This window comes from Mauremys mutica, chromosome 1 (genome assembly GCF_020497125.1).
Source record: "Mauremys mutica isolate MM-2020 ecotype Southern chromosome 1, ASM2049712v1, whole genome shotgun sequence".
Classification (NCBI taxonomy): Eukaryota; Metazoa; Chordata; order Testudines; family Geoemydidae; genus Mauremys; species Mauremys mutica.
The window spans coordinates 371,436,955-371,452,094 of record NC_059072.1 but is presented as its reverse complement, the minus strand read 5'-3'; the positions used below and the strand labels follow the sequence as shown (position 1 = coordinate 371,452,094).

General features: G+C 61.5%; 1 protein-coding gene across 16 annotated transcripts in view; it reads left to right on the top strand.

Annotated features, from left to right (window-relative positions):
- DNHD1 (dynein heavy chain domain 1) overlaps positions 1–15,140 on the top strand; it is a 200,898-nt gene that overhangs the window by 177,492 nt on the left and 8,266 nt on the right. For all 16 annotated transcript variants that reach the window (XM_045025296.1, XM_045025318.1, XM_045025311.1 and 13 more), the window contains 3 exons: positions 4,114–4,555; positions 4,807–4,953; positions 9,093–9,284. In XM_045025296.1, the coding sequence (XP_044881231.1) occupies positions 4,114–4,555; positions 4,807–4,953; positions 9,093–9,284 (781 nt within the window). The remainder of the gene's footprint in view (positions 1–4,113; positions 4,556–4,806; positions 4,954–9,092; positions 9,285–15,140) is intronic.

The following is a 15,140-nucleotide window of genomic DNA, read 5'->3' as shown; positions in this document are numbered from 1 at the left end:
TGTCCCCTCCTCTCCTCGACGCTCGGGGCAGCCGGGGTCCCAGGTAACGACTGGGCCGGCCTCGTCGCATCCCGTCCCGTCCCGTCCCCAACGCCCGGGACAGCCAGCGTCCCAGGTAACGACCGGGCTGGCCTTGTCCCCTCCTCGCCTCGACGCCCGGTGCAGCTGGGGTCCCAGGTAACGACAGGGCTGGCCTCGTCGCGTCCCGTCCCGTCCCCAACGCCCGGGGCAGCTGGGGTCCCAGGTAACGACCGGGCTGCCCTCGTCGCGTCCCGTCCCGTCCCCAACGCCCGGGGCAGCTGGGGTCCCAGGTAAAGACCGGGCCGGCCTCGTCCTGTCCCCTCCCCTCCCCTCCCCGACGCCCGGGGCAGCCGGGGTCCCAGGTAACGACAGGGCTGGCCTCGTCTTGTCCCCTTTCCGACGCCCAGGGCAGCCGGGGTCCCAGGTAACGACCGGGCCGGCCTCGTCCCATCCCCTCCCCGACGCCCGGGGCAGCCGGGGTCCCAGGTAACGACCGGGCCGGCCTCGACCCATCCCCTCCCCGACGCCCGGGGCAGCTGGGGTCCCAGGTAATGACAGGGCTGGCCTCGTCGCGTCCCGTCCCCTCCCCAACGCCCGGGGCAGCTGGCGTCCCAGGTAACGACCGGGCCGGCCTCGTCCCGTCCCCTCCGCGACGCCCGGGGCAGCCGGGGTCCCAGGTAACGACCGGGCCGGCCTCGACCCATCCCCTCCCCGACGCCCGGGGCAGCTGGGGTCCCAGGTAACGACCGGGCCGGCCTTGACCCATCCCCTCCCCGACGCCCGGGGCAGCTGGGGTCCCAGGTAACGACCGGGCCGGCCTCGTCCCGTCCCCTCCCCGACGCCCGGGGCAGCCGGGGTCCCAGGTAACGACAGGGCTGGCCTCGTCGCGTCCCGTCCCCTCCCCAATGCCCGGGGCAGCCGGGGTCCCAGGTAACGACCGGGCTGGCCTCGTCGCGTCCCGTCCCCTCCCCAACGCCCGGGGCAGCCGGCGTCCCAGGTAACGACCGGTCCGGCCTCGTCCCGTCCCGTCCCCGACGCCCGGGGCAGCCGGCGTCCCAGGTAACGACAGGGCCGGCCTCGTCCTGTCCCGTCCCTGACGCCCGGGGCAGCCGGTGTCCCAGGTAACGACCGGGCCGGCCTCGTCCCGTCCCCTCCCCGACGCCCGGGGCAGCCGGCGTCCCAGGTAACGACCGGACCGGCCTCGTCCCGTCCCGTCCCCTCCCCGATGCCCGGGGCAGCCGGGGTCCCAGGTAACGACCGGGCCGGCCTTGACCCATCTCCTCCCCGACGCCCGGGGCAGCCGGGGTCCCAGGTAATGACAGGGCTGGCCTCGTCTTGTCCCCTTTCCGACGCCCAGGGCAGCCGGGGTCCCAGGTAACGACTGGGCCGGCCTCGTCCCATCCCCTCCCCGACGCCCGGGGCAGCCGGGGTCCCAGGTAACGACCGGGCCGGCCTCGACCCATCCCCTCCCCGACGCCCGGGGCAGCTGGGGTCCCAGGTAATGACAGGGCTGGCCTCGTCGCGTCCCGTCCCCTCCCCAACGCCCGGGGCAGCTGGCGTCCCAGGTAACGACCGGGCCGGCCTCGTCCCGTCCCCTCCGCGACGCCCGGGGCAGCCGGGGTCCCAGGTAACGACCGGGCCGGCCTCGACCCATCCCCTCCCCGACGCCCGGGGCAGCTGGGGTCCCAGGTAACGACCGGGCCGGCCTCGTCCCGTCCCCTCCCCGACGCCCGGGGCAGCTGGGGTCCCAGGTAACGACCGGGCCGGCCTCGTCCCGTCCCCTCCCCGACGCCCGGGGCAGCCGGGGTCCCAGGTAATGACAGGGCTGGCCTCGTCGCGTCCCGTCCCCTCCCCAACGCCCGGGGCAGCCGGGGTCCCAGGTAACGACCGGGCTGGCCTCGTCGCGTCCCGTCCCCTCCCCAACGCCCGGGGCAGCCGGCGTCCCAGGTAACGACCGGTCCGGCCTCGTCCCGTCCCGTCCCCGACGCCCGGGGCAGCCGGCGTCCCAGGTAACGACCGGTCCGGCCTCGTCCCGTCCCGTCCCCGACGCCCGGGGCAGCCGGCGTCCCAGGTAACGACCGGTCCGGCCTCGTCCCGTCCCGTCCCTGACGCCCGGGGCAGCCGGGGTCCCAGGTAACGACCGGGCCGGCCTCGTCCCGTCCCCTCCCCGACGCCCGGGGCAGCCGGCGTCCCAGGTAACGACCGGACCGGCCTCGTCCCGTCCCGTCCCCTCCCCGACGCCCGGGGCAGCCGGGGTCCCAGGTAACGACTGGAGCTCCTGTAGGCCAAATCCGGAGCTGCCCTTGGCTGCAGCAGTTTGAGCCAGGCAGTGGCACTTCTTGGTGCTGCCAGTTCCCACATCCAGGAGCTGCTCCTCTGGCTGGAGGGAGGGGGCCGTGTGTAGGGTCAGGCCGTCTTGGTGCGAGGGCTGGAGATCAGGGTATAGACTCTGGGTGCAGGGGTTGCTAGGAGTGGGGTTGTGACGAAGTGGGAATGTTCTTGCTGTGTTATGGGTTTGCTGAGTGGGGAGTGTTGGCCTGGGAAGGATGCAGGGGAGTTTTGCTGGGGCTGTCTGCATTGGGGAAGGGAGGAGACCTGAGCACGTAACATGAGAACCCAGGAGGGGGGTGGAGGCCAGGTGACACCTCTGCCCGAGGAAACTGGACAAAGGACACAACGGCTGGGGGAGGAGCCGGGGGGAGGCTGAGTGAGAGGCTGGGGGAGTTTCAGTTTGGAGCTGGCTGGGAAATGGAGAGGGGCGCCCCGACCAACAGGGCTGTGGCCTCCCTGGTGCCCCCAGATGGACCTGACTGAGGGGTCCTGTTGTCTGTACCGGCAAGACCTGTTTTGGACTGTTCCTGTCGTCTAAATAAACCTTCTGTTGTACTGGCTGGCTGAGAGTCACGGTGAATCACAGGAAGCCGGGGGTGCTGGGCGTAGTCTTCCCCCACACTCCGTGACAACTCCACCAGCTGCCTCCTAATTCCCCCTGACTCCATTTCCCCTGGGGAAGCCCATTCTCGGTACAGGAACCCCTTCTCCCACAGGAACCTTTTCCGGCAACCTCCCCCCATGGTCTGTGCCACACTGAGGTCAGCCCGGTCCCTTATCTTCCGCAAGGAGGGATCTTTCTGCACCTCGGCCTGGAACTCAGCAGCTGGGACAAGGATGGGGATCTGCTCTCTCTCACCGGCTGGGTCTGAAGCTGCAGCATCCTTGAGCCGTGTCCCTGGGCGGCCACTCCCCACTGGGTTAGGGTCCTGCACCTCGGGCAACGTACCCTCCCCGTTGTCAGGGCGCAGTGCCCTGCGCCGACTCTGACTACGAGTCACGACCAGGGCACCATGGGGGTTGCTTGGCCAGTTCTCCATGTACCCTCCCCCATTAACACCTCAGTGGGCAAATGGTGGTGCACCCCCACTTCCTTGGGGGCCCTCCTTGTCCCCCCATTTCAAGTGTACCCTCACCACAGGCACCTTGAATGGGGTCCCGCCCACCCCCGTCAAGGTCAGGTAGGTGTTGGGCATCACCTGATCTGGAGCTACCATGTCGGGCTGGGCCAGCGTCACCCCAGCGCCGGTGTCCCAGTATCCATTGACCCTCCTCCCATCCACCTCCAGGGGAACAAGGCACTCGCTCCGCAGGGACAGCCCCGCGCCCACCCTGTAAATGGAGAACCTGGTGTCCGGAGCATCCACCCCCCCAGAGCAGCTGGCCTGGGGCCCTCCTCCCTCCTGACCAGTTGATAAGCTGCCAGCCCCCCTCCTGGGTTCTCATGTTACATGCTCAGATATGCTCCTTTCCCCAGTGCAACCTTCCCAGGTCAATAATCCCCCTAATACATCAAGAACATTCCCACTTCCTCACAGGGGTGTACAGGATCTGGGAGCAGGACTCCCCCACCGGGGTGGGGTCTGGGAGCAGGACTCCCCCTGAGGGTGGGGCTCCAGGTCTGGGTGTGGGGCTCCTTTGGGGGTGGAGTCTGGGAGCAGGGCTCCCCCATGGGGGCGGAGTCTGGGTGTGGGGCTCTCCCCCGGGGGGCAGGGATTGGGGCCTGAGGCTCCCTGCTGACCCTGCCTTGTCTCCTGACAGCGCTTGGAGCAGCACTGCAGCACGGCCCAGGGGGACGCACTCCTTTGTGCAGCCGCTCTCTCCTACATGGGCGCCTTCCCCCCGCCGCGGCGCCAGGAGCTGCTGGAGAAGTGGCAGGATATCTGTGCCAGGCGCCAAAGCTCCCTGGGGCCAGATGACGTGCGGAGGTTGCTGGAGAAGGAGCTGCCCTGCCCTGGCCCAGCCCCCCGGGGCCCAGCCCTGCTGCCTGTGCGCCAGGACTTCCGCCTGCTGGCGCTGCTGAGCTCCGAGCGGGAGCAGCGTGCTTGGGACAGGGACCAGAAGCCGCAGGACCCGGCTGGGCGCCAGGCCGCCCTGCTGCTCCACACAGACACTCATGCCTGCTCCCGCTGCTGGCCCCTGCTGCTCGACCCTGACCAGCAGGCCCTCACCTGGCTCCTCATGGCACAGAAAGCGGAGGAGGGTGAGTGAGGGGAATGAGAAGCCAGGCCTGGGACCAGCCCCCCAGCCCAGCTCCTGGCTGGGGGTGTGAATGAGCCCTCTGTTGCCAGGTGCCAGTGGCTCTAGAGCGAGAGGTTGTTCCTTCTGCACAGCTCAGGTTCCTGGCGTCTCCTGAAAAGTCCCCCCAGCCCCACCGGGGCCTCAGGGAAGGAAGGGCCCTTCTGCGAGCCCCTTTTCACACTCCGAGTAGGAACCTTCTCCTGTCTCCTCCAGATGAGTCCCGGCTCCTTGCCGGCTCGGACACGCTGTCCAGTGCTGAGGAGTCAGGGAGCAATGAAGAGTCACCTGAGAAAAATCTCCAGGTGCTGTTGGCTACAGACCCCAGGCTGGAGCAGAACCTCCTGGCTGCAGCCAGTGCCGGTAAGGGCGGGCATGTGAGCCATGACCAGCTGCAGTGCAGGGCGTGGTGTAGACACTGCATGCCCCCAGCATGCCACTGGGCCTGACCTGTCCTCTAGAGCCTGGGCCCCCAGCACACTCCCCCTACAGACAACTGGCCTCCCCAGAGATGGCGGCTCCAGGCCTGCAGTCTCTGAGTCAGATGGTTATTGCATGCTGGGTCCTGTCACCTCCGGGAAGTAGGGAGCAGCTGAGGAGGGCTGGGCAGGCGATGGGGGGTCGGGCTGGGCAGGTGATGGAGTGGAGGGCTGGGCAGGCAATGGGGGTCAGGCTGTGGGGGGCTGGGGAGGCAATGGCAGTCAGGCTGTGGGGGGCTGGGCAGGCGATGGGGGTCAGGCTGTGGGGGGGCTGGGCAGGCGATGGGGGGGTCAGGCTGTGGGGGGCTGGGCAGGCGAAGGGGGGTCAGGCTGTGGGGGGCTGGGCAGGTGATAGAATGGGGGGCTGGGTAGGCAATGGCAGTGTGACGGTGCTGCCCGTGGAAGCCAGCTGAGGTCACTCAATCAGGGTGAACTGCGAACCAAACGGGGCAGACAAACCCCAAACACTGGTGGTTATTCCAATACTTAGATTTACCAACCAGCACAAAACAGCTTCTACAGCACCTCACTGGTCACTTAGAGTCCAAACCCCGCAGTTCCCTTAAAGTGCCCAGCCTCAGGCCTCCGTCCAGACACACCTGTCAGATATGATGATGATTCCTGAAAATCTGATCTCATCATATAAAAGAAAAAGTTCTTCCAATACCAAAGGATCAGCCAAAAGTCCTTTTAGAAATAGTCCATAGGTTATAGTCCAATGTCCATATTCAGGTGGCTCCAGTCAATGACTGGGGATCTCAATCCTTGTGGCTTAAGGTTTCCCCCTCTTGAAACCCAAAGCGGATCTGAGATGAAGCAGGATCGTGTCCCAGGTTCTTATACATTTCCAGCAGCCTTTTGGCCTGTGAAAACAATAGGCTTAACTCTCCTTCTCCCAAACATCCTGGCAATTAGCACAGAGTAATTTATCCATTAAACAGTTCAGATACAGCTTAGCACAACCTTCAGAGAGACACATAGACAATAACACTATTTCACTCAAGTATTATTATAAATGTTAATATTTCTTTTTTGATCTTTGAATTAAAACTATAGCAATAGACAAGACTTGTTTGCTTACATCACACAACCTGAGCAAACATCTCCCCTTCTACCTCTACCAATGCAGACTTGCATTTCAAAGCTTTATTCATTTACATATCTTTCTAACCAGTCCTTAAGGTTCACCCATGGGTCAGGTCAGTCGGTGAGGTGAGTTAATTAACTCTTTCTGGCCCTGTCATCTTTTAATGAGATATTATACTCATAACGTCACAGGCAGTCAGGCTGTGGGGGGCTGGGCAGGCTATGGGGTCAGGCTGTGGGGGGCAGGGCAGGTGACAGGGTGGGGGATGGGCAGGCAATGGCAGTCAGGCTGTGGGGGGCTGGGCAGACGATGGGGGTCAGGCTGTGGGGGGCTGTGCAGGTGATGGCAGTCAGGCTGTGGGGGGCTGGGCAGACGATGGGGGTCAGGCTGTGGGGGGCTGTGCAGGTGATGGCAGTCAGGCTGTGGGGGGCTGGGCAGACGATGGGGGTCAGGCTGTGGGGGGCTGTGCAGGTGATGGCAGTCAGGCTGTGGGGGGCTGGGTAGGCGATGGGGATCAGACTGTGGGGGGCTGTGCAGGTGATGGCAGTCAGGCTGTGGGGGGGGGCTAGGCAGACGATGTGAGGCTGGGGAGGCGATGAGGGTCTGGCTGTGGGGGGCTGGGTAGGCGATGGGGGGTCAGGCTGTGGGGGGCTGGGGAGGCGATGGGGTCAGGCTGTGGGGGGCTGGGCAGGTGACAGGGTAGGGGCTGGGCAGGTGATGGGGGTCAGGCTGTGGGGGGCTGGGCAGGTGATGGGGGTCAGGCTGAGGGGGGCTGGGCAGGCGATGGGAGTCAGGGTGGGGGGGGCTGGGCAGGCGATGGGGGCAGGCTGGGGGGCTGGGCAGGAGATGGGGGTCAGGCTGTGGGGGGCTGGGCAGGCGATGGGGCCAGGCTGTGGGGGGCTGGGCAGGCGATGGCAGTCAGGCTGGGGGGGGCTGGGCAGGAGATGGGGGCAGGCGGTGGGGGGCTGGGCAAGCGATGAGGGTCAGGCTGGGGGGCTGGGCAGGAGATGGGGGCAGGCTGTGGGGGGGCTAGGCAGGCGATGGGGGCAGGCTGTGGGGGGCTGGGCAGGTGATGGGGGTCAGGCTGAGGGGGGCTGGGCAGGCGATGGGGGTCAGGCTGGGGGGTTGGGCAGGTGATGGGGGTAGGCTGTGGGGGGCTGGGCAGGCGATGGGGGTCAGGCTGTGGGGGGCTGGGCAGGGGATGGGGGTCAGGCTTTGGGGGCTGGGCAGGCGATGGGGCAGGCTGTGGGGGGGGCTGGGCAGGCGATGGGAGTCAGGCTGGGGGGCTGTGCAGGCGATGGGGGTCAGGCTGTGGGGGGCTGGGCAGGCGATGGGGGTCAGGCTGTGGGGGGGCTGGGCAGGCGATGGGGGTCAGGCTGTGGGGGGACTGGGCAGGCGATGGGGACAGGCTGTGGGGGGCTGGGCAGGTGATGGGGGTCAGGCTGTGGGGGGCTGGGCAGGTGATGAGGGTCAGGCTGGGGGGTTGGGCAGGTGATGGGGGTCAGGCTGGGGGGGGCTGGGCAGGAGATGGGGGTCAGGCTGGGGGGGGACTGGGCAGGCGATGGGGACAGGCTGTGGGGGGCTGGGCAGGAGATGGGGGTCAGGCTGTGGGGGGCTGGGCAGGTGATGAGGGTCAGGCTGGGGGGTTGGGCAGGTGATGGGGGTCAGGCTGGGGGGGGCTGGGCAGGCGATGGGGGTCAGGCTGGGGGGTTGGGCAGGTGATGGGAGTCAGGCTGGGGGGCTGGGCAGGCGATGGGGGCAGGCTCTGGGGGGCTGGGCAGGCGATGGGGGCAGGCTGTGGGGGGGCTGGGCAGGCGATGGGGGCAGGCTCTGGGGGGCTGGGCAGGCGATGGGGGTCAGGCAGATGGGGGGCTGGGCAGGAGATGGGGGCAGGCTCTGGGGGGCTGGGCAGGCGATGGGGGTCAGGCTGTGGGGGGGCTGGGCAGGCGATGGGGGCAGGCTGGGGGGTTGGGCAGGCGATGGGGGCAGGCTGTGGGGGGCTGGGCAGGCGATGGGGACAGGCTGTGGGGGGCTGGGCAGGCGATGGGGGCAGGCTGTAGGGGTGCTAGGCAGGCGATGGGGGCAGGCTGTGGGGGTGCTAGGCAGGCGATGGGGGTCAGGCTGTTGGTGGCTGGGCAGGCGATGGGGTCAGGCTCTGGGGGGGCTGGGAAGGTGGTGGGGACAGGCTGTGGGGGGCTGGGCAGGCGATGGGGGCAGGCTGTGGGGGGCAGGCGATCAGGCTGTGGGGGGACTAGGCAGGCGATGGGGGCAGGCTCTGGGGGGGCTGGGCAGGCGATGGGGGCAGGCTCTGGGGGGCTGGGCAGGCGATGGGGGCAGGCGATGGGGGCAGGCTGTGGGGGGACTAGGCAGGTGATGGGGACAGGCTGTGGGGGGCTGGGCAGGCGATGGGGGCAGGCGATGGGGGCAGGCTGTGGGGGGGCTAGGAAGGCGATGGGGGCAGGCTGTGGGGGGGCTAGGAAGGCGATGGGGGCAGGCTGTGGGGGGCTGGGCAGGTGATGGGGACAGGCTGTGGGGGGCTGGGCAGGCGATGGGGGCAGGCTGTGGGGGGCTGGGCAGGTGATGGGGACAGGCTGTGGGGGGCTGGGCAGGCGATGGGGGCAGGCTCTGGGGGGCTGGGCAGGCGATGGGGGCAGGCTGTGGGGGTGCTAGGCAGGCGATGGGGGTCAGGCTGTGGTGGGGCTAGGCAGGCGATGGGGGTCAGGCTGTGGGGGGACTAGGCAGGCGATGGGGGCAGGCTGTGGGGGGCTGGGCAGGCGATGGGGACAGGCTGTGGGGGGACTAGGCAGGCGATGGGGACAGGCTGTGGGGGGCTGGGCAGGCGATGGGGACAGGCTGTGGGGGGCTGGGCAGGTGATGGGGGTCAGGCTGGGCCGTGGTGGGGCGCACCAGGGCGATAACTGAGGCCGTTTCCCCAGGGTTGCCTATCCTGCTCCTGGACTTTGAGAGGAGCCCCTGCTGCCCTGCTCTCCTGCAGCTCCTGCAGAAGGAGACACTGCTGGGGGAAGGGGGCTGCACCCTGCACTCAGAGTCGCTCGGGGCTGTGCAGGTGCTGCCATCTTTCCGGCTCTACCTGAGCACCACCCTGCCGCTCCGTGCCTTGGGGAAAGGTAAGGGACCGAGCACTGGGCTTCCACCCCCCAGGGGACACTGCCTGTCTGAATCCATCGCCCTGCAGGAAGCTCCCATGAGACTCCCCCCTTGCTCCCCCCTGGGGCTCCCTGCCAGGGATCCGTGACAGCCCCCTACAGCTAGTGCTGAGCTGGGCGAAGCAGGGTCCGCTCTTCCCCTCTCTTCCAGGACTTGGCCTGGCTGGGCCTTTTGGGAGGGAGGGGCAGGGCTGAGCACAGGGTGCTGGTGGGTGACTACCCAGAGCCTTGCCGAGAGGGGCTCCAGTGCAGTCCCATCTTCCATTGCAGACGCCAGCCCCATTCTCTTCCCCTCTGCGCCCCAGAGTGTGTTTCAGCCATTTCTGCTCCACGGGCATCTCCCCCCAACTCTTGCTGGGGGTGTCTGGGGTTAGGGTCTCTCTCCTTTGGCTAGGCATGGTCCCTTGGCTTGTGCCCACTGTCGGGGTTGGCAGCTTCCCCCAGGGACAGTCCCTGATGAGCTGTTCTGTGGTGGGATCCCCATTCAGGGTAAGTCCCTGGCTCATGAGCTCGTCTGGAAAGCAGTGTCTGCTGGGCCCCCAGGTGCGGGGCCCTAGGCTGTAAAAGGAAGTGGCTTTTCATGGCAGGTCTCTGCTCTTTGTATAGACATAGCTCATTATAAGCAGCCTTAGTCCTACCAAGAATGGTCCAGAGTTCCCAGTGGCTCTGCAGAGGAGCTGGGACCTAACTGCCCCTTGGCTTTTGGCCTCCTGGCCAGGGGAGAAGGACCCTGAGGCTGACAGGTGGAAAGGGGGCGACAGTGGAGAGGTGCAGTGCTGACTTTCATTCTCTCTCCAGTGCTGTGACTGGCATGGGGAATTCATAGCGCTTAAGGCCAGAAGGGACCATTAGATCATCTGGTGTGACCCACGGACTTCTTGAAGTCAGCTGGCAGCAAGCACAGGAGTACACAGTGGTCCATCCTCAGAGCTATATGGTCATTATGCTCCCGGAAGGGTCTCCCAAGGTAAACAGGTCTGAGGGGAGGTCCCAGACAAAGCACGGTCCAATCCCCCAAGTCCTCAACGGTGGATCAAGCAGAAGAAGGTCTTCGGATTTCAAAGGCTGTGAAAGCAGATGAAAGCTGCAGCAAGTTGGAGATCTCCAGTCGTCTCAGACTTTCCCTGCCACTGGGCCCCAGACCTCCAGGTTGTCATGATCATGTGGTTGCTGCAGGTGCACCAGCTTCCCCATGTTAAAGAAGTTGCGCACAGGCATCTACCACAGGAAATAACATCTTTGCAAGCTTCCCAGCCCTGCGGCAATGGACTAGTGGTGACAGGGACAGGATTAGTGAATCTGGCAGTTCCTAACCACAGATCTTCGCATAGGTGGCGATAGTTAGATGGTCGTCTGGCACCTGGACTGAGACGGGTGCAATTCGGCAGCTGCTATCGCAACTGAGCAGTCCTCTTTAGGGTCCCCTCTGCTCACCGTGCACTGGGAGAGGGCTAGAAAAGGTGCCCTAAACCTAGGCTGTCTCACCCACTCCTGGCTGGATTACCGTGGCCAGTGGGCTCTGCCTGTGTTTGAAGCTATAAAAATATGGTGACTTTTGCTCCATGGAATGTTCTCACCTTGATGGTGTGACGAACTAGGAATGTTCTCAATGTTTTCTCTGAATACTGTGTTGTGCCTCAGTGTCCCCTATGCAGTTCTTAAGTATCTAGCAGAGCAAAGGGCCAGTGCATCTAAATGCCTGACCCTCTGTCTCCTAGCAACTGATGGCCTGGGCCCCTTCTCTGCAAAGGTGCCAACTGAAGGTGTTGGAGACAACTAGGTCAAGTGACCTCCTGGCCCGGGAAAGGAACTGAGCAGAGGAGGAGAGGCTAGAGGGGGTTTGGAGTCTGGAGTTGGCTGGGGACAAGGAGTGAGGGCAGACGTGGACCCGGCCGAGGGGTCCAGTTTGCAGTACCTACAAGCTCTGTTTTAGACCGTGTTCCTGCCATTGAATAAACCTCTGTTTTACTGGCTGGCTGAGAGTCACGTCTGACTGCGAAGTGGCGGTGTAGGACCCTCTGGCTTCCCCAGGACCCCGCTGGGGCGGGCTCGCTGTGGGAAGCGCACGGAGGGGCAGAGAATGCTGAATGCTCCAAGGAGAGACCCAGGAGGTGAAGCCGTGTGAGCTTCTTGCCCTGAAAAAGTCTGCTCCAAGGGAGAGGAGGCTCCCCAAAGTCCTGACTGGCTTTGTGGGGAGCAGTTCCAGAGCATCGCCCAGGGACTCCGTGACAGATGGATAACAAAGATAATGTACGGCTGGAAAGAAGAACTGCTCTTGTCGCCAGGGAACTTGCAAGATGTAACATCGACATGGCTGCCCTGAGTGAGACAAGGTGCCCAGATGAAGGTCAACTGAGAGAAGGTGGAGGCTACACCTTTTCCTGGAAAGGAAAATCTGCAGAGGACAGGTGCATTCATGGTGTCAGTTTTGCTATTAGGAATAAGTTTGTCATTCAGTTTACAGAATTTCCTGTAAGAACCAATGAACATCTTATGGCTATTTGTCTTAAGCTCAGCAACAACCAGTCTGCTGCTGTCATCAGCGTATATGCTCCAACAGTCAATGCTGTTGAGGATATCAAGGAACAATTTTATACGGATCTTGACAGAGTCTTGACCAGTATTCCCAAGGAGGACAAGATCATTCTCCTCAGAGATTTTAACGCAACTGTCAGGCATGAGTCAGATCTCTGGAATGGCTCCATCGGAAAAGAAGGAGTAGGAAATGCGTAGAACATGGCCTGATCATCACAAACACCCTCTTTAGACAAGGTGAGAAGTGTAAGACCACCTAGAGACACCCTCGCTCCAGGCATTGGCACCTTCTTGACTATGTTCTTGTCAGAGCTCAAGATTGGAACCGATGACTGTTGGCCAGACCATCGCCTTGTTAGATCAATCATGACTTTCCAGATCACCTGAAGGCATCACAAATAGGCAAAATCAGTGTGAAAGAAATTCAGCATCAAGTCCCTTCGAGATATAGTGACTTGGGAGAAACTTCAGCAGTATCTCCAAGAGAGGTTTGCCACTATGCCTACAGCTGATGATTATAATGAAAATTTCTGGAAGGGATTAAAGGCTGCCGTTCTCTTGGCATGTGCTGAGTCCATTGACTATGTCACCCACCATCACCAAGATTGGTTTGATGAGAATGATGCTGAGCTTCAGGGCCTTCTTGATGAGAAAAGAAAAGCTCATTGCATGTGGCAAAACGACATATCACACCAGCAGAAGAAAGAGTCATACAAGCAACTCAAGGCTGAAGCCCAAAGGAAAATCCATGACATCAAAAATAAGTGGTGGCGAAAAAAGGCCAAGGAGATTGAGCTTTATACTGATAAACATGACCTGAAGAGCTTTTTTCAGGCAATAAGAGCCATTTATGGTCCATGCTCCCATGGTCCCACACCACACCGAGCGCAAGACAGGTCAACGTGTTTTAAGGACAGCGAAGCCATCAAAGCCAGACGGAAAGAGCATTTTGAGTCACTCCTGAACCACAAGTCAACTGTCTCTGATGTCACTATCAAATCTATACCTCAACGACTATCACTAATTGGGGCCAAAAGAAATCTGATGAGGTTCAACAAGGACAAGTGCAGAGTCCTGCACTTAGGACGGAAGAATCCCATGCACTCTTACAGACTAGGGACTGAGTGGCTAGGCAGCAGTTCTGCAGAAAAGGACCTAGGGGTTACAGTGGACGAGAAGCTGGATATGAGTCGACAGTGTGCCCTTGTTGCCAAGAAGGCTAATGGCATATTGGGTTGTATAAGTAGGGGCTTTGCCAGCAGATCGAGGGATGTGATCATTCCCCTCTATTCGACATTGGTGAGGCCTCATCTGGAGTACTGTGTCCAGTTTTGGGCCCCACACTTCAAGAAGGATGTGGAAAAATTGGAAAGAGTCCAGCGGAGGGCAACAAAAATGATTAGGGGGCTGGAGCACATGACTTATGAGGAGAGGCTGAGGGAACTGGGATTGTTTAGTCTGCAGAAGAGAAGAGTGAGGGGGGATTTGATAGCTGCTTTCAACTACCTGAAAGGGGGTTCCAAAGAGGATGGAGCTCGGCTGTTCTTGGTGGTGGCTGTTGACAGAACAAGGAGGAATGATCTCAAATTGTAGTGAGGGAGGTTTAGGTTGGATATTAGGAAAAACTTTCACTAGTAGGGTGGTGAAGCACTGGAATGGGTTCCCTAGGGAGGTGGTGGAATCTCCTTCCTTAGAGATTTTTAAGATCTGGCTTGACAAAGCCCTGGCTGGGATGATTTAGTTGGGGGTTGGTCCTGCTTTGAGCAGGGGGTTGGACTAGATGACCTCCTGGGGTCCCTTCAAACCCTGATATTCTATGATTCTATGATAATCATGGGCCACCTTGAAGAAGAATTTTTGGACAAATGTGCCATGAAACCAATGATACACCTGAGATACGTCAATGACATTTTCATATTCTGGACGGATGGCTTAAACTCCATCATGGATTTCCACCACAACTCCAACCACCACCACCTGTCCATTGAACTCTCTCTGGAACACTCCCCCACCAGCTCAATTTCCTGGACACGACAATCAGCTTCAGTGATGGAACCCTACAGACAATTATTTACAAGAAACCCACGGATCACCACACCTACCTTCATAGATCCAGTAACCACCCCAAACACACCAAGAAATCTGTGATCTACAGCCAGGCCATCAGATACCACAGTATATGCTCTGAGGAGAAGTCTGGGTTATACACCTTTGTGATGGAGCAGGGCAGATTTGACCTGGGAATGTTGCAGGAGAGTTACATTGGGGATGGAGGACTTCCCCTGAAGGAAGCTACCTGAGCTGTAATCTGAGCCAGGAAGGGGGTTGGGAGAAGTGACACCTTCTGCCCGGGAGACTGAACAAAGGAGAGGAGGAGCAGGGGGAGGAGGGAGAAAGCGGCTGGAGGAGTTTTGGATTTGGCAGTTTGGGCTGGGGGGGTGCAGCGCAGGGAACCCCAAGCTGGGGTCTAAGCTCCCTGCCCCCCCAGAAGGACTTGACTGAGGGGTCCTGGCTGTACCTACAAGCTCTGTTTTAGACTGTGTTCCTACTGTCCAATAAACCTTCCGTTTTACTGGCTGGCTGAGAGGCACGGTGAATCCCAGGAAGAGGGGTGCAGGGCCTGACTCCCCCACACTCCATGACAACCTTAACACACTCAAAACCGCCTTCACCAAACAAGGACCCTCTACCAGAGAAGTAGATTGCATCTTGGAGCAGGCCACCCAAATACCCTGAGAGAACCTGCTTCAACACAGAAATAAAACCCCCTCCAACTGCACACCCTTAGTGATCACCTACCACCCCACTCTGCAGCCCATACAGGGTATCCTCAAACAGCTCCAGCCATTGCCTTCCCCATCCCAGGAGCTGGTTCCCCAGTGGGGAATCTGACAGACATGCCACAAATGTTTCAAAGGATGACCCCCATCCTGAAATAAATTTCTCTTGAACCCCCACTGCTGGCCTTCGAACAATCCCCCAACCTCTCCAAGCTCATCATCAGAAGCAAGCTCCCCATAGACCAGGACACATCAACTCAATGCGGCACCAGCCCCTGCCAGAACAACAGATGCAAAACCTGCAGACATATCTCCACTGCTAGAATGAGAAGATTGAAGCAACGTCGGCATTCAGCAACTCTGCCTTCCCATCATCTTTGGTTACCAACTCACATGCTCCATTGAGCAGCGGACCCTCACCATCCCTGATCTTTCTTTTTTGTCTGACATATTTGAAGAATCTCTTCTTGTTATCTCTAACGTTCCTTGCCAGCTGTAACTC